Source organism: Strix uralensis, chromosome 5 (assembly GCF_047716275.1).
Source record: "Strix uralensis isolate ZFMK-TIS-50842 chromosome 5, bStrUra1, whole genome shotgun sequence".
Lineage (NCBI taxonomy): Eukaryota > Metazoa > Chordata > Aves > Strigiformes > Strigidae > Strix > Strix uralensis.
The window spans coordinates 73,693,434-73,717,085 of NC_133976.1; the positions used below are offsets into that span (position 1 = coordinate 73,693,434).

General features: G+C 49.9%; 2 protein-coding genes across 14 annotated transcripts in view; one reads left to right on the forward strand and one right to left on the reverse strand.

Moving 5' to 3' along the window:
• ADIPOR2 (adiponectin receptor 2) overlaps positions 1 to 8,656 on the forward strand; it is a 46,955-nt gene extending 38,299 nt beyond the window's left edge. For 3 of the 4 annotated variants that reach the window (XM_074871674.1, XM_074871677.1, XM_074871675.1), the window contains exons 4-8: positions 700 to 871; positions 1,535 to 1,721; positions 2,792 to 2,979; positions 4,199 to 4,392; positions 5,903 to 8,656. In XM_074871674.1, coding sequence (XP_074727775.1) covers positions 700 to 871; positions 1,535 to 1,721; positions 2,792 to 2,979; positions 4,199 to 4,392; positions 5,903 to 6,034 — 873 coding nt within the window. In that variant the 3' untranslated portion in view covers positions 6,035 to 8,656. The remainder of the gene's footprint in view (positions 1 to 699; positions 872 to 1,534; positions 1,722 to 2,791; positions 2,980 to 4,198; positions 4,393 to 5,902) is intronic. The other variant, XM_074871678.1, reaches the window with a different exon arrangement.
• A 6,799-nt stretch (positions 8,657 to 15,455) lies between these two features.
• CACNA2D4 (calcium voltage-gated channel auxiliary subunit alpha2delta 4) overlaps positions 15,456 to 23,652 on the reverse strand; it is a 132,854-nt gene continuing 124,657 nt past the window's right edge. For 7 of the 10 annotated variants that reach the window (XM_074871686.1, XM_074871685.1, XM_074871684.1 and 4 more), the window contains 3 exons: positions 22,241 to 22,358; positions 19,335 to 19,452; positions 17,883 to 18,701 (listed from right to left, as the gene is read on the reverse strand). In XM_074871686.1, the coding sequence (XP_074727787.1) occupies positions 18,432 to 18,701; positions 19,335 to 19,452; positions 22,241 to 22,358 (506 nt within the window). In that variant the 3' untranslated portion in view covers positions 17,883 to 18,431. The other 3 variants (XM_074871689.1, XM_074871683.1, XM_074871688.1) reach the window with 2 other exon arrangements.

Genomic DNA, 23,652 nt, shown 5'->3' on the forward strand with positions numbered 1-23,652 from the left:
TGGAACCAGCTGCAAGAATAGATGTGTGCACGTATGCTCTCTCCCCCTTTAAAGAAGAAATCTGATGGAATTGAGAGTCATGGATTTGTTGCCTTAACTGATCTGTCACCATTTATTTTGGGAGTGTGGAAACATTTTCTTCCAACCTGGATAAGGGATTGGACACTTCTCACTGGACTCTACCCACTTCATGCTTTCTGGCCCATATTAGTGCTGATGGGTAGCTTTTTTGCTAGACTGCCCCAAATGCTAGTAGATATGTAGTCAGATTGGCTTGTGCTTGGAAGAACAGGCTTTTATGTATTTATTTCTTGGAGAGAACTAGGTGTAGGCTTCTTCAGTTAAATGGAAAGGATGATCTGTGAAAATAACAGAACATGGAAACAAATTAAATGCTTTCCCTTCATTAGCTGTAAAAAAGCCTAATAGCTTTCCTGTTCAATGAAATGTTGAAGTATTTCTTTCTCTGGTGGTGCAGCTCAACTTCATAATGATACCGTTTTGAATACGGTACAGTAACTTAAACATTATATTTCAAATGTAAAGCCTTTTCCCCAGAAGTGTCACATCAACCCTTTTCTGTTTACCGTACTCATAGATTAACTCTTAAAAGACTTTACTAATATGGGTTTTCAGACTTTTGCCACACATCAGTGGAACTCAAGTCCCTGCATTTAACTAAAATCTTCTAACTTCTAGGTATGGGAGGGCCGATGGAGAGTCATTCCCCATGACGTTCTGCCTGACTGGCTAAAGGACAACGACTACCTGTTGCATGGACACAGACCACCCATGCCTTCCTTCCGGGCTTGTTTCAAGAGTATCTTCAGAATACATACAGAGACTGGTAACATCTGGACACATCTTCTAGGTATTTTTAGCTTGCTCTAACATGAATTGGCTTCATTGCTGTCTTTCTTTGAGAGCAAGATAGAAAGGGGTGCGGGGTGGTCAGCGTTATCATTCCACTAGTAACCTGTTAAATTAACAGGTTGGTATCCCTCTTTTAATTCTACCCACCAGGTTTGGATGGGACTTCCTTATTATGGCATTCAGCACAAATGAATGAATAAAAAAATTTCCTAATCATTAGTAAATTACTGGTAGATATTCTTTTTTTTTAACTAAGTGTGTAGGTGTTAATTGAGATTGCATTTCTTGCCACAGGAACACGCTTGTACGAGTGGTTCTCAGCTTGCAAGGAGTCTTGAAGGGAAAGGGTTTCTTTGAACTATGCCCTCCTCTTTACATTTTGCAACATATTTTTTTTTATTGTTCTAGAATGTTCAACTAGCTGTCAGGCATCTTGCAAAACAAGTAAAAATACACAGTCCATGCAAGTCTGTGTTGCATCAGTGTGAGACAAATGTGGTTGGAACACATAACTGAAGTAGGGCAGTACTTTATTCTGCATGTGTGTGTCTGTGTCATGCAGCTCCTATGTTTAGAGCTCCTGTAATTAATGTCACGCTTTTAGAGAGAAAAGCTTTTGATGTGCATGAACTTGACACCTTTCTGCCTTACTGTTTTTCAGGATGCGTGTTCTTCCTTTGTCTGGGAATCTTCTACATGTTCCGGCCAAACATGTCCTTTGTAGCACCTGTGCAGGAGAAAGTGGTTGTTGGATTGTTCTTCTTAGGAGCCATACTCTGCCTCTCCTTCTCATGGCTCTTCCACACAGTTTATTGCCACTCAGAAGGCGTTTCCCGGCTCTTCTCCAAGTAAGTGCCTAGAGGACAGGATAGGCCAAATAGGAAACAGGTGGGAAAACAGGGTAGGGATTTATGCCTGGAGCCCCAGTGTAGGGGTGGTTCATTGCATGACCGCATGTACTTTGGAACAGAGTTGAGCAGAGATTCGATGCAGCTTCTTCTAATTATTGTTTGTTTCAGCATGAGTTTTTGTGCTGTCGTTTTAGTCTTAAAACTCCCTGCATTTTCAGCTATTTGGCAGGCATGTGCATGCATCTTGCTGCTGTAAGTAATATACCTAGAGCTTAGTTGCATGACTTTGAATTTTTAATGCAACTGTCACTTCTTGTTCAACTGTTCTGAATAACTTTGAATCTTAAACTTACGTAAGACAGCTCCACAATGTGTATCATGATGTCTTGGTCTTCTGGCTTTACTACACGTTCTTTTTTGGCTGGCTGCTAAATATCTCCTATTTCTTAAGATTACTCAGCCTAGGATTGTGTAATCTGCAAGACCACCTCTAAAGTAACCTGGCAATTAAAATCCCCTACTGAAAAATTAACTCCATCTTCTTTTGTTAGGAGAATTTTGCCAGGGTGTGGTAAAAAGCAATGGCTGTAGGAATTCCTTTTTTTCACTGGTGTGTAGAAAAACAGTGTGGTTGAAAAATTGTGCCATTATTCCCCAGTGGTCACTTAAGCTGATGTCTAACTGACTCATGCTTGTCAGATACTAAAGCGCTTGTGCTCTCACAACATACTGTGTGCCCTTTTTTTGTGTTCAGAGGACTCTTGTGCTGCTTTTTTCCTCATCTGAAGCTTAAATCTGAGTTTTCTTCAGAAAACTTTTGGTCTAAAGGTTGCTGTATGCATTCCTGATGACTGTCCGAAAATGGCCTTAGCAGCTGTCTATCAAGGTAATCCATTACTGTAGGAGGGCATTGGTGGAAGAGTTGCCATCAGGAAGTAAGTTGCAATAGTAAGGATGACTTCATTTTGCAGTGGGACGTAGACAGTTGGTCTGCTAAAGGAGAGTGTTGGTATGAGGACTTCCAAAGGTTTGCATTTCTTATCAAACTGATTTTTGTTTCCTTCTAGGCTGGATTATTCTGGCATTGCACTTCTCATAATGGGCAGCTTTGTACCTTGGTTGTACTACTCCTTTTATTGCAACCCTCAGCCTTGCTTCATCTACTTGATTGTGATTTGTGTCCTGGGCATCGCAGCCATAATTGTCTCACAATGGGACATGTTTGCAACCCCTGAATACCGGGGTGTAAGGGCAGGTAAGACCTTAAGTTAACTGTTTTGCTTCCTGGCTGCTTTTCCTCCTTCCTACTTGCCTCTTGGGAAGACTTCAGACAGCTTAATTTTATAGAGAGCTAATATTCTTGGATTGGGAGCTTGATGGGTTTTCTTTCAGCATTTATTATAGCCAGCTGAATGCACAGATAAGGACTAGTGCAAGTCCTGGAAGTGCATTCCTGAAATGGACAGTAACACATGCAGTAGGAAAGGTAGTGCAAAGCATTTCTAGCTATAGCTAGCAACTTTGCCCTCTCAAGAAATGACTGACTGCTTGGTGTGTGTATGTGTACTTCTACTGTTTGTCTTGGTTTTGTAATACTAGGCTTAGACACTAGCAAATCATTGAATGATTGAATTAATCTGAATGATTTGTCTAGATAAAATACATATTTAAGACAAAAAGTCTAGCTTTTCTCTTCACATGATCAAAAGAACAAAACCAGATTTGGTTTCACATTCTGAGGTAGGAAGAAAGAGAAAGCTTTAGGGGGCAGCCATGGAATGTGCATGCAGCTGGGTTGAATAGTAATATTTCTTGTTACTTAACCTGCACATGCTGTCTGCAGTAAATCTAGATTTCCTGGACAAGCTATGGGTGTACCTTCAGAGAACTGAGCCTTTCAAACTTAAAATCTGTGGATGGGACATGATTATTCCCCCCACGCACACTTTTTTTTTTTTACAAGATTTCTGTACTTGCTGCTAAAATCTAAATGAATAAACCATGTTCTTGTATATGGCAGATCAGATGAGCCGCAGATGCTACTTTCCTGTTTCCTAGGCCTACTTGTACAGTATATGATAAATAATCTCTTTGTTGTCTCTCCTTGTTGTCTTGCTCTTGAGAGATGATGGTAAAGTGAGACACAGTTCATGTAGTCTCAGTGCCCTCTACAGTCCGAGATGTGTAACTGGCTTAACATACGTTAAAGCTGGCAGATGCAATCAGTAAATGAAGTATTTCAGTATCGGCTGGAACATATAACTAAGTAGCTTCTGGTATATGAACGAAGTCTGTGCATTCTTTAACTTCCTTTCCAATAAATCTCTTATGGGGACCTCCAGCTTCAAGAGTTGTCACCTTTCTGCTGCTTTGGCAATACAGAGTTTTCCTTCCATAGCTTTTGTGTTTTCATTGTCTCCCTTTACCGCCACTGTGTTCAAACCTGACTCTCCCACATTTTCTTTACCTCCCAGGAGTATTTCTAGGTCTGGGTCTTAGTGGGGTTATTCCCACCCTGCACTTTGTCATCTCTGAGGGGCTCCTGAAAGCAGCCACAATGGGGCAGATAGGCTGGCTGGCACTCATGGCATGCCTGTACATCACTGGTGCTGCACTATATGCTGCCCGCATCCCGGAGAGATTCTTCCCTGGCAAGTGTGACATCTGGGTGAGTCTACAGAATGACTGGATGAGGAGACCAACGTGAAAACTGGTTCCCCTTGAGGCTGGAGGATGTTGTGTCAATGTTTTCTTATTGCAAGTATTAAACTGCTGCACCAGAAGCGTAGGTCTTAAGGGGGCAAACAACTGTGGGATCTTTGAGCACAGCTACCTGGTGCCTCTCTTGCTGAGTTGTCACAAACTAGCTAGTCTGAGGTAACTGCTGGTGTGCAAATTCACCCCAGCACATGTACTAGATAGCTTTAATAGCTGGGTAAGCAACTTTGCAAACCTTTTTGTGTGTGTATGTTGAGGATCCTGCAAACACACATCTTACCTTGCTTCTGTGCAGAATAGTGCGTGGTTATTTCTCTGATGTTTAGTGTGTTCTCTTCACCATGTCTGGCTCCTCATCTTATGCAGCCAGTGAAAACGCTAGTTAGAGAAGGTAGACTTTGTAGGGATCTCTGGCGCAGAAGAAAGGAAAGTGGGGTGAGCAAGTGGGTGGGTGGGACAAACTTGGTATGAGGGAAGGGACCATGAAGACTGTAGAGAGGAAATATGTGGGGAATATGTAAAGAAAGAGATCGGGTGGAGCAAGAGTAGAGATGAGAGGGAGCTGGACCTTTGGAAGTCCACTGTACTTCCACTAGGATAGTTTAAGGCCCCTAAAGAAGACTGGAAGTGGGAATGAAGCTTGGGTTGAGCAGCTTTTGCACAGCACCAGTTTGCTAGGCTTGCTTAAATGGCTGAACAGAGCCTTGTTACGATAACGAGCTAGGCTCCAAAAGCACTGGTGTACCGCCAACTCTTTTCCCACCTTCCTATGGAGCCTGCAAATGCATATTTGTAGAAATTTTTCAAGAGCATTATCCATATTGGTATGGCTTCCCTCAAACAAGGGCATGCTTTGCCATGTAGCTCCCTCATGTTTTCATTCTGCTGTACTATAATCAGTAGCATCCTGGGCATTCATTCAGAACCTCTGGTTGTTTCTAGGTTTTTCATACAATACCATTTTTTTTCTGTTCTGTTTCTATGTGGCAGAGAAATTAAAATAATGTTCAAAATCCACTTGGTAAACCTTATGCCTGTGACTAGAGCAGAGCTAACACCTGTTAGCTGTATGAGAGCCCTTTTTATCAATAAACCACCAGCGTGTGTTGTGGAGGAACTAATTTTAAGTGTCCTGCTTAAGCCTTTCATCCAAAGCTCTGAAATGATCCTTGTCCCTTCACAAAGATGCACTATAACATTTATGTAGTATATTTGTTGATTGACCATCTGATTAAGATGACTGAAGGAAAGGGGGTGTGTGTGTGTGGAGAATGTGATTATTTTGCTAATGCTAGGAGAGGGATGGCCTTTAATACACACCGGAGAGCTTTGCAGCTTGTGGTTTGAGGTACTGCTACGTGTTACTGTGTACTTCAGCTGAATGTGTGGCGTTTTTGAAGGCAGGGTAGCACTAGAACCCAAAGTACCGCAGCTGAACAGGAGTGTTTTCTTTTCCGCAGTTCCATTCCCATCAGCTGTTTCACGTCTTTGTAGTGGCTGGCGCTTTCGTGCACTTCCATGGGGTTTCGAACCTCCAGGAGTTCCGTTTCACGGTTGGAGGAGGCTGCACAGAGGAAGATGGGATGCAGTAAGACCAGCCTTCAGCCCAAGATCCTAACCAAAACAGTACCGCAAGCGCGGTTGAAGCATACAGGCTAGTGAAGTGAATACCTAAGAAGAATCCACGTTTCAGCTGATGGGGCATGGAGCTTCATGGGGATTCTGACTAACCGAGATAAATTTTATACCTCAAGCAATGGAATGAATCAATTTGAAGACCAGGAAATTCTGAAACCCTAATTTATTCTTGGGATCTACAGATTGAGCTACAGAGGACCCTTTCTAAATCGGCTTCTGTTCAATGCCATATTTATTTGTAGAATTGGGGAGGGATAGCTTAGCCATTTCCTTTTTTTTTTTTAAAAAGAAAAAAAAATCAAGGTTGAATTTATATCCTCTTGGAGGGTTTGGGAGTTGATTTTAGATGCTCTTTTGGGAGAAAAACAAATTGTAAATAAGATTTCTAACTTTCTGTTTAAATAAAATTTATATAAATGTTTTAAACAATGGGTAGGGGGAAAAGGGTTTTTGTAAAGAATGCAACATGCAAGTACCACACACTGTTTCAATTTTGCACAAAATAAATGATTGCAGGAGGACCAGGTAAAATTCCCAGGAGTGAAGCGTGTTGGCCCTGCAGATTTTCCTGGTGGCCAGTATGCCCTGGGCAATGTGGGGTCCTGGCCAGCACTTGGAGTAGGTTCAGTACATGTACTCAAAGGTTGTGAAGGCTGGATTAATCATATTGTCATCCAGGTCACAGTGTTAGCAAGTTTGTTTACTCAAGTAACTGGAAAGATACATCTGCGCCCTGCCTAAGTGTGTGGGACAGCTGCCTTCCGAGCTTGCGTGGCCTGTATAGTTTTGGATAGTGGGACTTAGAGTTAGTTGTTTTGGTCCTCATCATATCAGTTGGAGCATGATGGGATAACTGCATGTGAAATGGCAAACAGTCCAACTCCATCAGTGCCTGCCTATACCCAAAGGCCCCCATTGAGTAGATGGTTACCATTTGTGGGCCTGCTCTGTTTTGTCTGAATAAATGATGGTAATACACTTGTCAGAAGATAGTTGAGCATGTGAGAGGAAACAGAGGTGGGGTTAAGATGGACTGGAAGGAGGAAACTGTGTGCTCCAGGACTTGGAGTTAACAGTTACTGCAGACCTCAAGCACATTACCTTCTCATGTGTCAGGCTCCATATGCCAAGGGAGTTTGCAGGTTTTTCTTTTTAAGAGGAAAAATCCGCAATCAACCCAATGCAGTTCCACTTTTTTTTTTCCTTAGGTCTGCTTCCCATCTGTGCTTTTTTAGCAGTGGGACTGCTGGTATTTTTTAAACCTAAAACTAAGAGCTCAGTTGGATTGCTGTGGAGCAGACACGCCTCCTATATAAGGGGAGGCATATACACTTCCCTTGTGTAATTGATGTAGCTTGATCTTTGGAGCCCAGTCAGAAGCCAGACTGAAGGAGAATCTTTGGAGTCGTAAGATGAAACTTGAATGTTTTGTTTGTTATGGCACAGGTATTGCTTGGAGTGTTTAGTTGGAAATTCAGAGCAATTACCTCTCTCACAGATGAGTTAAACAGCTCATAAAATGCTGTATTTCACAAGGGAAGTAAAGGGTGTTTTTTTGTTGTGTGGTTGGGTTTTTTGTTTTTAAGACTCCTGCAAGTTTGTATTTTTATCCTTGAAGAGAAAAACGTGGATTGCAAAGATCTTCCCATACCCTGGATATCACAGAGTGTGTTTTGGGGAGTTACTTTGCCTAATGGAGTCAAGTAGAAACAGAATGCCTTCCTAAAGGTGACTGGATATTAAGGCTTCACCCCTCGAATGGAGTCTTTGTAAAGCCTCTGAGAGCAAGGTCAGCTGCAGAAGAGGTGCTGCAGCAGAGTCTGCGAGCTTAGAGGGACGTGTTCTCAGTAGGATCACTATACCGGATGCCTGTAGGGCCAGAAGAAGTTTATCACAGGTCTGTGTGGTACTAAAATGAAGTAAAGAGCAGTATTAACTTGGATGTAAGGACTAATAGCACTGACATCCCAGATAAAGATGTAAGCTTGCCTGGCAGGAAGTATACTGGTGTCTGAGGAAAGCGTGGTACATATCGGAATCAGAGTTGTCTGTAGGGTGCTTTGGGATACCTCTGTAACAGTACCAGCAGAAGTGGCAGTCTCTATCCTGGATCATCCTGCGTTCACTCCTTGAAGGGTGATTGTAACCTGGTCCTACACAGCACAGAACTATTACAAAAACACAGTACTCCACCTGCTATTCTTAACCCAGTCAGTCTCTCTGTTCAAGAAGTTTGTGTGTTCCAATGAAAACAACCTAGCTGTGCACTTTTCTGTAGCTCTTGCTGAGAACTCTTCCCAGGTTGGCACCTGAATGCCTTACTCTCAGCAGTCAGAGGCTTGCTTGCTCTGTGTGCAGGTTATTGCCATAGAATAGTTAGGACCTACAGCTTCTTTCCTTCCCCATTAAATAGTGGCCTTGTTCAGTATATTTCTTTTTAAAAATTGCTTACTGTTGGAAGCAATGAAGCACATTCTGGGGTTTTGATGGTTGGGGACTCGGTGATGGTTCCATATAAGATGGGATCTTATTACTTGCTGTATTCTTAACTTCTGCTAATAAAAGAACCAAATGGATTGTTGTCTAGTTTGGATCTTTCTGTGCTGTGTGTGAAGCTTGAAAGAGTCGCACTCACTTTCTTCCTTCCCAGTGCTTACAGGCAGTGCTTTGTAGGTAGAAGACTTCTGGTGCAGAAACCGACCTGATGCCTAAAGGCTTGTTTACAGCTGAACTGATGCTTGCTGTGTGCCTCCTCGAGCTAAAGCCAGTGGGTGGGGGAGTTTGTGCAACTGAAACTTTAGTTCTGCTATGTGGCATCCTCCCGATGTCTGTAATTCACATCAAGTACGTGCCTGGTCTTGCCATAAGATTTGAATACTGTCTAGTGCATTTAAACATCACAGCAGACAGGGGTGTCCATAGACTGTGCTGCCTCTTAGCTACAGTGCTAATCTCGAGGGAAACTTGTTTTTCCATAATCTAGACCTTTATTCAGTGCCCACCGGAGTTGCCAGTTTAGTACAGGGCTGATGGTGGTGTGGGGGAAGGAGGTGTGGTTAGGTGTGTCTGGTGCCACCACTTCATGAAGATGCTTGTCATAAGAATTCCCTGACATATAATTATTCCAAACTTGCAGAGAATGAAAAGCCTGGGACAACATGTCTCCTGTCCCATGTCTGCTTGTTTTTGAGTGCTGCCATATTTTAAAAGTAACCTGAGGACAAAGTGGAATGGGTGTTGCTGCTAAGTTTCATCTTTTGTTTTGGAAAGATTAGCTGAACCCACGCTCTGGAGTGAGGGCATGAAGCTGCAGGGTGGTCTTAGGGCTGGCTAGCCTTTTTCAGGGGTCTCTCTCCATCCCCCAAGCCTCCATCCGAATCTAGGCTAGCTATAATTTCAAAGATTATCTATTTTTGTGTGTTTAGAGACACTAATTTTCAGTGGCTCAGTTTTCCAGTTCCTGATCTTGCAGATTTTAGAGCAGACTGCATGTGTACTGCCCCTTCCTTCTCTAAAGTTTAAAAGGGCTTTCTTTTACCACTGCAGGCAGGGTGCCAGGCTAACGGGTAAACAAGGGAAAGGAACAAGCAGGCCAAGGAGTCGGACTGGGTGGAGTGTGGTGGGAGGAGGAGAAACTGATTTATGGACAGTATTGGAAAGCCAAAGGTGAAGCACTGAGGTGTGAGAGCTTGCAAGTAGAAAAATGGACAGGAGGGACCAAGGGTGTAAAGAACAAGAGCTGGGGGGGGGGGGGGGGGGGGAATGGGTGGGTGCTGGAGACATTGGTGGGTGCTGGAGACTGTGGTGGTTGTGAGCAAATTTTTGGGAGAGCTGAGATTCAGAAGAGACGTTCAGAAGGCCTGGACTCAAATTCCTGCTGTAGAGGGAAACGCCTCCCAGCCCGTACCCCTGTAACAGACTGATGATCTCCTCCGGGTATGCAGGCTTAGGGGCTGTCGGGGGTGGGAAGGAGTGGGACTTGGCTGGGGAGGGAGTGGGGCTGGTGCTGACCAGAACAGCCCTGTGCCTAGAGTGGGGCCTTCTGCTCCTTCATCACTGTTCCTTGGCTGTCAGCAAACATCCGTGAGCTGCCTGGGCAAGATATGCATAACCCTCCTCTGGTGTTGGCTCACACTGACTCTCAGCATCTATGGCTCTGCTTTTTATCAGTCACTTGACTCAAGATACATGTTTTGCAGTGACTTGTAAGAGAGCCAGCTCCAGTAAATGACCTGTGACAGCTTGAGGTTTCAAGATGGATTTTTTTTTTTTTTTTAAATGAAAAGCAAATTCAAGGAGTGTGGAGAACATTGGCATCAGATTACATGTGAATTATGCAAAAAGAAGCTTCCATGTTTGAGTATGAATTGGGTTTATTCTGTTTTCAGAAAGCAGAGTGATAGTTCAAAGTTGTCTGGGCAGGCTAAAATTGTGTGTTGTACCTCTTCTGCATGTCGTTGTGGCCATGCTTTGCCCTGAGAATCACTTGCTTCATTCATTGCAAAGGGCAAACTTATCCTGAGTATGGATTAAAGCTCTGCAATCAAGGCAGCAACATCTAAGGCCATTGCCTAAGTTTTTAAGGAACTGGAAATATATGAAGCATATGATTAGGATGGAGGAGCTGAGTTTGGTTTAGTTGAAGCTATTAGAAGCTTCCCTGCAAAACTGAGTTCTTTTTTCCCTTTCTTTTTTTTCTCCCCTGCTTTCTGTGTGGCATCAAGCAGTTTGTTTGAACCAAACTCTCCTGCTGGTCAGTGCTTCTATATTTGTCTGGTGTGCCCAAGCTGAAATTCTCCAGGCTGATTTCCAGGAGGGCTGAGCACTGATATGCTTTGAAGCACATGTTCCCTAAAAAGATCAGCTCCTTGGAGAGGTGGTGTATTAATACTGAGGTCTGTATTGCTCTGTATGAAGAAGGAATACTGGCCTCGAGATCATGGCAACATCGAGGTGTCATACCCGATTATCTTCAGCTATTTTAACAATGAGCAACGTAGAAGCACATGAGGAAACCCTGTGCCCAGCATCACCTGGGCAGTGCTGCCATTCAGCTTCTGTGAGAATCGCACTGCAACTGGTCCCTTGTTTACCACCTTGCTCCCTGTCGGGAAGGTAGGCTCCTTGGGGAGGGATACGGGATGCGAGCCCAGCGCTCCTGTGTGTGTGCAAGGGGAGGGTTTGCCAGCTTGGTCTTATTTGTGGCATTTCCAGGAGCTTCACTTTTGCCATTCTCTCCTCTAGCAAAACTCATGTTTGAACAATGGAGCTATTCCTGTTTCTGAGCTGGGAGATGTTTGCACTTGGAGATTCATGATGATCTCGCTTATTGGCAGCTTCCTCTCTATAGTGGCACAACTGGGCACAGAGGCTCTTCACAGTTGGCATAAAACCCGAACCGGTCTAGTTGTAAACAAGATGGGAAAATCATGGGCCTGGCTAGATTCCCAGACCAACGATGTGTTTCCCTAACAGAGGCAAATGACACCCAAACCAGCTCCAGTAGCTCTCTTTTGTTTTCATCTCTAACCATGCCGAACCTGTGCATGTGGTTTGAGGTTTGCCTTAGCGCTGGCTGGAGCCAAGCTCCCCTAAACTGAAGAATTTGCTCCCTGCAGCCGACGCCAGGCTGTGGGGCCAGCCCGGAGCCACTGATGGGGCAGAGACAGGGTTGGGCAGCTCCCTACCGCTTGCAACAGGAGCAGCTGGGACCGGGGGGTGGCAGCTGCTGCCGGGAAGAAGTGGGAAGCTGTCCCTCCTGGGAGGGAGCAGCCGCTGCCACCACCTCCCTGCCTGCTTCTGGCCACGGCGGCCAGCCCGGAGCTCTGCCCTGGCTCTGGCCCAGCTCCCCTGTCTCACTGCCTGCAGGGGCAGCTGGGCTGGCTTTGCTGCCTTTGCCAGGGAGCCTCCTGCCAGTTTTGAAAGCGATACTGTGTCCCTCGGAGCCGGGCAGGAGGGGGTGACATCAGGCTGCAGCCCCTGCTGCTGGAGGGGCCAGCTGTGTGGCTCTGAAGAAGGCCACTGCTGGCTGAAATTTAGACGAGTTGATGTGGGGGCTTCCCTGGCACCTCCCTGTCCCCTTCTGTGCCACCTGCGAGAGGCCAGCCCCTGGTGTGACGGTGGCCTCTGGGAAGGCCAGCAGCCTCCTGCCACTGTCCCCGCAGCCTGTCCTCAAGAAGGGCCGAGGAGGCACCTGTGCACGTCCCTGTGCAACGCAGGCGCTGATCCTCGTAATGCCGGCGGGAAGGACAGTGGAGGCTGCCTGGCCCCAGAGGAGCCAAACAGGGGTGTAAAGACAGGGCTCAGTGCACAGCCCTATCCTGCCGCCAGTGGGGGCCTGTCTGGGGAAAGGCGGGGTGACAGGGCTCCCAAAATTTGAGGCGGCAGCAGCAGCAAGCAAAGCAGGAAGAGCTGATGAAATTTCCTGCAGGGCCCACGAGGTATTTACTGAAGAAACGTGCTTGGTGGCGTTCAAGTGGGACTATTACAGTTTGTGTCATGCGCCAATGACGAGCTGCGTTGCTGTGGCTGATGTCATGGGAGGTAATGACAGCGGTGTTTGCTGACAAAGGCTCCTTTCAAGTGCAGGCAGAGGTGGTGTAAGGGAACCTGCAGTGTGGGCAGGGCAGAGGCCCCGGGGAACAGCCTGCACCAAGGGATGGGGGAGCTCCCCGGTGTCCAGGGGGGATGGGGGCAGCAACCCCCTCCAGTGAGGGTCCAGTTGGTGATGGAGTTGTTCAGCTCGTGGGAGTTTGATGCTCCTTCTCCACTTGCTTTTGAAAAAATTGCTTTGTGCAAAAGTGCATGCTGCGTTTGGCTGCCCTCAGCCCCCCTCCCCTGCAAGCAGAGGCTTGGGAGAGCCCAGGATTTCTGTGCTGAAAGTACCATCGGGCTTTATCAGCACAAAAAAGCATCCTGGAAAATATTCTGAGGAGCTCAAGTTTGAGAGGTGCGCATAAACCCGAGCAAGACTGTGGTACTGGTCCTTGGCAGAGAAGGTCACCCCCCACCACCCCCTTAATCCACTTGGAGCATGCAGCGCCTTGCTGCAGCTGCTGCCATCCCCAGCCCGGGATGTGCCAGGCTCTTGGTAAGTATAAACCAACTCAGGCCAGCCTGCTGAAGAGCTGCTGCTTTTGTGCCCGCTCCCAACTGCTAACAGCCGCTGTAAATCCCAGACTCATTTTCCTACTATTTTGTAGGATGAAGTCATCTCTGTCTGGCCATACTCGAAGGTCTAGTCATCCATCTGCTCTGTCCCAAGGCATGAGTCAAGGAAGGGCATGTGTACGTGATGCTGTGCAAGGTGTGTGTCCCTGTCTGCAGCTTGGACACCCTCAGTGCCCCCCACAGCACTTGGTGGGGTCCAGGATTACCTCAGTCTGCAGTGGGGTGTTTCTGAAGCCTGTAAGGAGTGTAACACAGAGATTTTAGGTCCCTTCCCAGCTCCCTCTCCACCTGCCTGGGAGGAAATCGACTGCAGATTTAAGGCTTGTGAAGACCCTGATTTGTGCAGCAGTCAGATGTGGCCAGGTGGGTCTGACGGACACCCCTCACTGCGGAGCACTGCTTGTGACTTTTCTCCCATTGAGTCTTGCCTTAACAGAATAAACCCTCATGCCTACAGTTTGTGTGCTTATGGGGGTGGACACAATCCTTCAGGAGGTACAGCTGTGATTTATAGTGCTGTATCAGGATGGCAGCAGGATGCTGCTCAGCTGCAAGTGAGAGATGGCTCCTCTCACAGCTGCTCCACTGCTGTTCAGATCCTCTGGCCTCAGATCCCTGTTTGCTTTTGCTGACCTATTTTCGTCTGCTGTGCCCAGCACATGGCTGAAGAAGTTGGGAGCTAGAGCAGCTGCTCTTCCTGAGGATTCTTCTCTTGCTGTAGGGCCATGAACAAGCCAGGCAAGTAGAGCACTTCATGGAATTTGCTTAACCCCATATTGGAAGCCAGAAACAGGTAGGTGTGCTTGGGGTCTGCTTTGCTGGCAAAAAACAAGCCAGCCATTTGCCTTCCAAAGGTAAAACAATATCTAGATGCAGCTCATCCCACTGTGGATCAGCAGCACCATGGGAAGAAAAGAGCTGTGTTTGCCTTCTGATAAGCAGCTAAGACAGACCTCATGTACAGAAACTGCTTCTGTAGCAAAACTGGGTGCTGTGTTGTGTGTGTGCTGCCTCCCCTGGGGAGCACCAGCATGGCCCCCGGGAGCCGCTGTGGCCAAGCACACCCACGCGGGTTTTGAGGGCAGCAGTGCGGGGCAGCTCCCCTCTTCCCTGTTCTCCACAGCAAGCATGGGAGTGGGTCTATAAATCACACTCCCTCCCTGGGCAGCAGGGAGTGCCCCCAGAGGGTGCCTGGCACTGCCCAAATGCTGCTGCTGGAGCTTCCCAGGGACCCTGGGGTCTCCTCCATCCTCCCGCGCAGGACCCGGGCGAGGAGGGATGCCTGGGACATCCCTATCAAGCACTGAGTGCAAGTGCGGGGGCACAGTGGGAGCAGGCGATGCAGCCCAGTGAGGGGTATAAGGAGACATCTCCCCCCATGGCCCTGCAGCCAGAGTTTGGGGAGCTGTGCTGCAGGAGTGGGGCACCCCCAGAGCGGCCCCAGCTCAGGTGGTGGGGGGCTGTGGGGTCATGCCTCACCCTCATACCCTCCCAGGAGCCACTCTTCTCTGGAGATGCACCAGAGCATCTCCTGACTACTAGTCGTTGCCCAGTTTCACTCCCTAAGCCCCAGCTCAAGCCCTGCAGCATGGGTGGGAGGGGAGCTGTTTGCTGCGGGGCGCAGGGTAACTCGAGGGGGCAGCTGGTGAGCACTGGAGGTGGCAGCACGGGCTGGCGGGTTGGGATGCAATCTGCGGGACTGAGGTGGCACAGGCTGAGGTGAGTGCTTGTCATTTGCTGCCAGCCCTGGCAGAGCGCAAGCCGAACGGGCCAGCCGTGCCCACAGCCTGGCTCTTGCTGCCTGGCAGGTGCCCGGGGAAGCCCTGGCAGCAGCTCCTCTTGCTTTAGCCGGCTGCGCCCCAGCGCTGGCTGCACGGAGGGAGATATCCGTGCTCCTGCTGCTCACGGCAGCTGCTCGGCGCTGTGGCATGCAAACGGTGCGGGTGACTCCACGGCGCTGTTCCCAGTGTGCTCGGGTTTTAAGTCAGGGCAAACCTTCGCCCTTACTTTTTGATTTAAGAAATAATCCAGTTCTCACCCCTGTCCTATTCCCTCCAGTGGCAACCTATGCACAAACTTGCGGAGTCAGATAAGCCAGGTATTAATTCTTGTCTTCACTCTCTCAGTGCAAGTCTCTTCACAGGCCCATGTTTATTGTGGATTAATGCACCCAAAATCAAACACAGTTCATATGTAGAAGAGCAATGTGTATTTATATCTTTTTTAAGCTGAGTGCAGATAGCACTGCTAATCCTTTCTGACAGGGCAGTCACCCTTGAGAGTGGTGCCCCAGGAAGGCAGGCACCGAGGGGCTGGGGGAGCTGTGCCAGCCAGCGGGGGATGCCCTGAGCCGGTAGCTCCTCTTGTCTGCGAGCAGCTCCTGACTTCTCGGCCTTGACAGCAGGCCCTTTTCCCTCTACACTGCCTTCATCTTCCTCAGCTGCTTCTGGCTCTGATAAGGTCACTGCATCTGAAGCCTGGAAACCATCTCTACCTCCAGATTTACTTCATTCTACTTCCACAGCCAGAGCTGTAACATCCTCAGATGTCCCCACCGGGACCTGGTTGTGGCCAGTACTGTCCCCTTAGGGTTCGGTGGTGCTGGGGGTAAGAGGAGCACCATCCGTATTGATGCTGGGATGTGTTTGTGGTGTCCTGCTCCTGTGGGGAAGGGGACAGCCCTGGTGTGAGGATAAAGCCCTTTCCCATAAAACTGCCCTTTGCAGCAGCTGCATGTAGGTCCAACCCTGGTGGTGGCGGCTGCAGGAGCGGGTGGCTTGCTGGGCTCAGTGAGGAGCTCTGCAGCACCTCACAGCAAACACGTGTGGAGGGCAGCGTTGTGGGCAGCACTGCTTGTTAAGCAGTGAGTGAGGAGGGTGGAGGCGCTTCCCCTGCTGGAGGTGGCAGCTCCCTGTGATGAGCCACACAGTCCTCAGGTGGCTGGAGGGGTGCAGGGGGCTCCCTTGCTGGCCTGCTCCCTTGGTGACACCACAGTGTACCCAAGGGGGCCGGGGTGGCTACAGATGGGGATGGTGCAGAGCTCAAAGTGAGACCCTATTTCTGTCTGTAGCCATTGGCTGTGGCATCCCTACCCCTGCATGTACCCTGCTGGTGCTGGGACCCCCCACCCTGCCTCAGGGTGACAGAGAGCTGGCTGGTTCACAGGGTCTGCTGCACAGCCAGAGGCTATTTTTCCCGAGCTCCAGTAAAAACAGTGGCACAGCGACCAGGAGCACTTCTTGGCATCCCCATGAGTTGCTGGCACATGGCTGATGGCCAGGCCTCCACAGCTGCATTTGCAGTCCCTCCACCCGCGCCCCATCCCCACAGGTTCAACGGGGAGCGGCGTTTCGGAGAGGTAGTGCAGGACTGCGATTAGCACCAAACATGACATGCTGAAGCTTAAGTATCTATTTAAAATATGCCATATATTTGTTTTTAACCAGATGGTATGGAGCAGTTCATACAAAAAAAATGGAAAAATGGATGCTCCCCACCCGCTGTCCGTAAAGCTCTGTGAGAAATGGCCCATGCCCACCAGCCGGGAACGCCAGGCTCAGGGCATGGGGCTGCTCGCCCCAGGACAACCAAGGGCAGCTTCAATGAGCAGGGCAGTGCTGCTCTGAGGGTAAGAGTGCCCATTTCCTAGCTGCTTCTGCAGTGAAACTAGCAGGCACCAGGAAACATACCCCCTCTTTTGGTGGGACACAGATAACCCCTTCCCAGAGGTAAGTCTACATCTAGATGAGAATCTGGATGCTGTGCTAGCAGTACTAGGAGGGGTCTCCTCGGCAGAGCTGGTGTAGCTGCAGCTAACTAGTCAAGCCGTGCTACTTCCCGTTGTCAGGTGTGTGTTAAGTTAGTGCAGTTCAGGTTAGGTGCCATGTCTTGCCACTGGGGGCCTGGTCGAGGACCACCCCCAAGACCAGGAGATGCTGCCTCCCTGCTGGGAAGCACTAAGGGCCCTGTTCCAGCAGGGCTGTGCCTGGGCTGCTCCAGACCTGGATGCTCAAAATCCTGGCAGCTCCCACTGAAGGACAGGCAGACAGTGTCCCCTGCCCCTCCTGCTCTCCTAAGGCCAGATCTGCCCCACCGAGCCCTCTGCCTCTTGGGGCCAACTACCCCAAAGTGGCTCCGTGGGAGGTAGGGTGATGCTGAAATGCCAGCCATGCCAATGACGTCGGCCGTCCTGGCTGTGAGCCAATGGCCAGAAGGAGCAGCTCAGTAGGGAGCATGCTGGGAATGACCCTGTTGGTCCTCACACAGGCCTTTTGCCGTGGGCTTTCGAGGAGGGAGCAGCTTCCACCATTGGCACCACGCTGAACCTCATGGTGAAGGATGCAGGATGTGCTGTGCCACGTTGTTAACACCCTGTTTCCCTAGGGAGTCACAGCGGGCTTCCCAGAAGGGCCTGTGTCCCCATCTCCTCCCCTCCCGCCGCTCTGGCCAGCAGCAGCCCCATCCTCCTGGGTCTCTGCCTCATAAGGTGCATTGCAGGCAGCGTCACTGTTGCAGGCAGCGTCACTGTTGCAGGCAGCGTCACTGCAGGAGCAGCGCCAGGGGCAGGAGGAGCAGTGTTGGTGAGATGGAGACCTCGGCAGTGCCACCACAGTCTTGGGCATTTTCCTGGGAGATGGGAGAGAAGGCATCAGCTTGCTTACCGCCAGGGTGGCTGCTGGCAGAGGGAAGGGAGCCCACCCCTCACCTTTGGAAGAGGGAGCAATGCCTGTGGCTGAAAGGAAGGATCACTGGGGGCAAAGGAAGGGACTGGTTTGATACCCATGGGCCATGGTGGCCACCTGCGAGCTGGGAAGGCACTCACCTTCTCGGCTTTCCCCTGCACCCTGAAACTGATCCCTCAGCCTTGGAGACTGCAGCAGGATTGGCTCCTGCCTGCACATCCCTCCTGCAGCTCCTTCCAGTGTCCCCTGTGCATGAGTGGGTCACTGCGCCTGCTCCTGACCCCGCGGGGCAGGGACAGGCAGCTGGGCTGCCTTGCACGCTGTGTGAAGGTGCCTGGACCAAACTCCTGCCAGCCTGGCGGGTGGGAGAGCTGCCTGGATGCACTAAGCCCAGGTTGCAAGGGCTGGTTACAAGAATTGGGGCTCTTGCAGCAGGTGAACCTCCCGAAGAAGCCCAGCAACCCTGTGATGTCTGAGCTCAAGCCCTTCCCAGGTGTCACTAGTGTGACTGTCCTCCTGCTAGGAAGCCTCCTGGGGAGTCACACGCTGTGTCTGCATCCAGCCAGCAGCATGGGCACATGATACACACAACGCAGGGGAGCAAGAGGAGACACGTGCACAGGGGTACAGGCATGCCCAGGGTGAAACCCAGCCATGTGCACTCCCTCCCTCCCGTGCTGCCCCAGGGTACCTCAGGGTGAAACGCGTGGCACGTGTCTGGCCGCCGCCTCAGCTTCTGGGACCGCATCCGTTCACACTTCACTGAAGCGTTATGTGCGAGGCTGTTAAGGTCACTGGCAACGGCAGGCAGGAAAAAGGGGAACGAGCACTGCGTGAACCCACGGGGCCCTGATCCCAGTTTTCTTGGTGTTACTGCACAACCTGGGAGACAGAGCGGGTAGGATGAGGGAAGGGCAGGTCCCCCTGCATGGGCTGGAGACATTGCCAACCCCTGCAAGACGTGAAGGAATCATGGGCAGCTGAAAGTGGCCAAAATGCCTGGAGAAGGCTTAGCTTCACGGTGACAAGCTGCACCATGTCACTGCCCTTATGAGGAGAAAGGGATGAGGACCCAGCAGGGATGAGTTATGGAAGCACCTGGGAGCAGTGCCCAGCTGCACCCACCCCACCACTGATCCTTTCATCTGGCATGTCCCACCCTCACCCTCGTACAGTGCATCTGACAGCCTGGATTCCTCTTGGGGGGCTGAAAGGCAGAACCGTTACCTCCTCTCCACCGCACCACAACTCTACCTGCTCCATGTCTCGCTCTCCAGCTGTCCCACAAGTCAGGCCATGCCCTCCACCCCCATGGCAATTGCCCTGGGAGCACGTTTTCCACCCTAGCAAAAATGGAGAGGAAAGGGCCCATGGAGCTGTGTGTCCCTGCTGTGCGTGGAAGGATATATTTGACTTCTTTCACATCCAACAGGACGGGTGGGAAGAAGCTGCAGTCGCAGGCAGCATCCGTGATGAGGAGCAGCAGGTTACTGCTGGCGATCTGCTGCACCACAAACATCCTGCAAGAAAAGAGCGGGTGGGAGAAAGCATATCCCTCTTGCTGCAGTGCCAGAGCAGCAGCCCCAGCATCACCTGGCCCACATCAAAGAAATCCAACAAAATCAGAGATCATCAGAAATGGAATGCCAGCAGAAAGCAGGCGAGCAGCTGTATGCACGAAGGAGGTGGCGTTAGCACACCTTTTTGGCCTCAGGAAGCTCCGAAGTGGCTCAGATTTACAGCTCTATGCTATGCACAAAAGCCAAAATCAAACCCAAAACCCAACCAACCAAAAATACCAACCAACAAACAAAACCCAACACAAGCCCTCCCCAAATGGGGCAGCATGTCACAGCAGCTGACACCTGAGAAGGCCTGATTTCATCCAGAGGTGTGCCAGTGCCCATTCAGCGTATATTTATGCATATGCTTATACAGTGCAAGGAAGTATGTACTATGTGGTCCTGCAAGAAGCAGAGTTTTGCTAAATTTCATGTTACTGGAGTGAGAAAAGGAGGATCCCAGTAGCATTGCACGTTATGTCAATGTGATAGGACTGACCAACTGGTGCTTGGTCTTGCCTACTGCCACAAAAACATGCAGCTTCAGTTTGCAGCCACAATTTTGCCTGCCCTTTCCCCTCCCTGTCGGACAAGCAGACTATGGAAAAGGGCTGGTGATGAGCACAGGCACCTGCCGGCAGGGATGTCCTTAGTTGTAAGCGTTTGCCCGAGGACGTGCATGTGTGGGCTTGTGGCAGCATTGCTGCCCGGTTGTGCAGGCGGCGGAAGGCTTGTGTGGGCAGAGTGGGATGAGGACAGGCACGTGTTTCAGCTGTGTGCAGGGTTTTGTGTGTGAGTGTGTGTGCCACGCATCTGCACAGGCAGCTCAGACATGTCTCTGAGTTCACAAGGCTGCATGTGCCTGTGACTGTGGGCTTGCACACCAGCACGTGCACACGGGCACCCCTGGGCGACCACGGGGAGTGGCAGGGGGTGCGTGTCCAAGCGTACGCACGCCGGTGTCACCACAAGGCGTGGTATGTGTCTGGGCATCTCACCAGCCTGCGTCACCCCCCCACCGATGCCTCGCAGGCATTGCCTGCCCTCTGCCAGCACAGAGGCTGCAGCCACCCGAAGCAGGGCTGAGCTGCCCATGCTGCTGTCCTCTGCTGCCTGCCAGGCGCTGGGTGGCCGTACAGCCCTGGCAAGGAGCCTGCAGGCTGGCCTGGGTTTGCTGGGCACCGGGGAGGCCAGGGACATCAGGCTGCAATGCTGCAGTGGTCCTGCTAATCACCTCTCTGCCAAGGGAGAGGGCTTCTGGGTTGGAAGTACAGGTTTGCGATGATGTACCCACTGGAGAACTGTCCTGTCTCCCTGGTTATTCACTGCCTAGTCTCACTGCCTCCAGGGATTTCTGTATTCACTTTTAAAGGTGCTGCATGTCACACACTGCAGCACGACCATTTCATTAGTATTCCTGGCTGATGACTGCTTTGACAAGCAGATTTTAACCCATGGACAAATTCAGCAACCAGGATAGAGGTGCCCTGTGCACCAATCCGCAAGCCAAGTTTTTGCCCGGGGTGGAGCACCCAGCCTACCCTCCCTCCACTGGGAACCAGCTAGGCTTGTGAAACATGATCGGGAAAGCCTCCACGCTTGAGTGGGCCACTGACTAATGGTCCACAGCGTCGTGGTGTGTGTCTCTCCCAAACAACTGCATGAAAGATGCACAGGAGATGCGCCCAGGATCCAGAGGCTGCAACTATGCCTGTAACTATGAAGGAGCGGATCAGGACACAGCGGCTGACTGCACTGCTGAGGTGCTGCCTCCAGCAAGGAGGGGTCAGCCCCAGGCTGTGTTGATGGCAGAGCTCTGTGCAGCAACAGCTTAATGCCCAAACAGGTCAGTTTGGGGCACTCAGCTCCTCTGGATCAGCCAAGAGCTTGTTGCGCCTACACAATGCCTTGTTGTCACCAAATCTGCAATCTCTTCTAAAACAATGTTTGGCAAGACCTGGTTTTCCTAAAGTCATGCTGACTAGCACAGGCTGTTTTCCTAACCTTTAAGTCTTTCCTGCAGTTGATCCAAGACTGAAGTCAGACTAGGTAGGATTGTTGGTTTTTTTTTTTCAAGCATGATTCCAGTCAGATCTGTTTGAATGCCTCATGTTAGGAAAAGCTGGACCAGTGGAAATTCATCCTTGTCACCTTTCCACACGTGATTGCTGATGGTGCTATGCAATTGCTGAAAACAGCCTCTTTTCACAATGACTCTTCTGTTATTTTTGACTGTTCATTCTCTTAAAATGAAAATGGAAAATAAAAAAGAGGACCTGTGTTTTAAATTCTTTTAACACTTGTCTTTTTCCCCCCCTCCTTGCTTTTTTTTTTTTTTTTTGGTAGAAAAACAGAAAAGAGGGAAAATAAAAAAAGGAAAAGGAAAGCTGAAAGTATTGAAAAAAGGAAAATTTTTTAAGGAGAAAACTTTGCCAGAAACATGAAAAAACAGAAAAAGTTCCTTTCTGAAATCTGTGGAATGGAAAGATATATATATATATTTAAATGCTCTTTCCCTCGTTCTACAGCCACCTCTGCTTATTAACAAATTATTTTAATTTTTTTTCTTTTTATCAAGAAGTGGTAATTTGGTCACTTCACCTCCTCATTGTCCAACGTGGCTGTTTAGCTCTGCTCTGCAGCCAGAGCTGCAAACGCAGTGGTGGCCATGCCATAGGCACAGCACCAAGCGCGTGCTGTCACAACCTGGAGAGCCCCCAAATGAAAGGAAAGCTGCAATTCTTACTTTTGGCAATCTCCGCACTCAATCAGCCCATTTGTCTCCTTGATGGCTGGCTCATACACGAAAACGGGGTACTCGGTGTCACAGGGCTGCAAGGTGTCATGCTTCTTGTGCTTGTGAGCTGCAACGGTAAGGAGACAAGGTGAGAAATGAAGGGCAGAGGATCCCATAGAAGCGGTCTGCACTGAGATGGAAGCATTTAAGACTGGCAACGTAGGCCGGAGGAGCAGCCCTGTGTCCCCCCGCTGCGATAGTGGCCAAGAGCAGGTGCCCACCAGAGAAGCAGAGGAAGGAGATGCTGCAGAAAGCAGCGAGGCAGTGATCCCTGCTCCCACTAGGTGGGGTGGGAAAACCGGCCTATGTGAGAAATGCGCCCAATATTCCCACTCGCCTTCCCCAAGGAAGCCTGGACCCTATCCTGCCAAAGCCGCAGCCATGGGGCCACAGCAGCCGCAGCACCCCAGGGACCCCCATGGCCAGTTAGGCAGGGGCATGTGGGCACTGGTATCCCTGTGTTCAAAGGAGGGGGGTCTACCAAACCAGCAGCATAAATAAAGTCCCTCCTGCCTAACCCAGCCCCGGTTCACACACTTTTTTAAACATTCAAAGCTGCGGCTGGGCTGGTCCTCAGTGCCTGTGCTGGGGGATGTGCCCCTGCGGGGACCCTGCGTGTCTGTGGTGGGGTTCTCTATCAACTGCTGAGCCTTCCTGAGCCCTCTGAGATTTCCGAGTGAGACCACAGCAGGCAATTGGAGGGGTTGAGTATGTGTCACATTAAAAAGAAAACACCACCAGCAAACAGATCTGGCCTGAGACCACAGGAAAGCAGATGACAGCTCTCAAGGACCAGCAGAGATCCAGCTAATGCACACCAGAGGCAGGGAGCAGCTGCTCCATCACTCGTCAATCACACTCTGTGGGACTACCAAACTAATTTGGGGATGAGGGGGAGCTGAACCACCTTACTGAGCCTCCCTTGAGAAGCACGGGCATCCTTTCTAGGAGTTCAGCAAAGTCTGCCTTGCCTGAAACTACTGCCTTGGGCCCTTCTGGCAATTATTTTCTGCAGTTGGAGGTAGCAAAGCCAGCTCCTGCCTCTGTAAGACACAGGGGAATGTTGCCGATGGAAATGCAAGGCTTTGTTGCTAGGGCAGAGGTGACTGCAGCTCAGCCAGCAACAAGTATGAGAGATGGTTTCTACATCAGCTTTGTGTCTGATCACAGAAGACTTGCTCCGTAGGCCTCCACCCACACAGCACAGGGAGGTGGGGCAGGGAAGAGAGTCCTTCTGATGTGGAGGATGAGCATCTTATCCCTTGCAGCAGTGACGCTGAAGATTTATAGAAAAATGCAGCAACACGGGTTTTAATCAGTAAATGTATGGTAAGAAGGCACCAAGAGGGTATCCATGATTC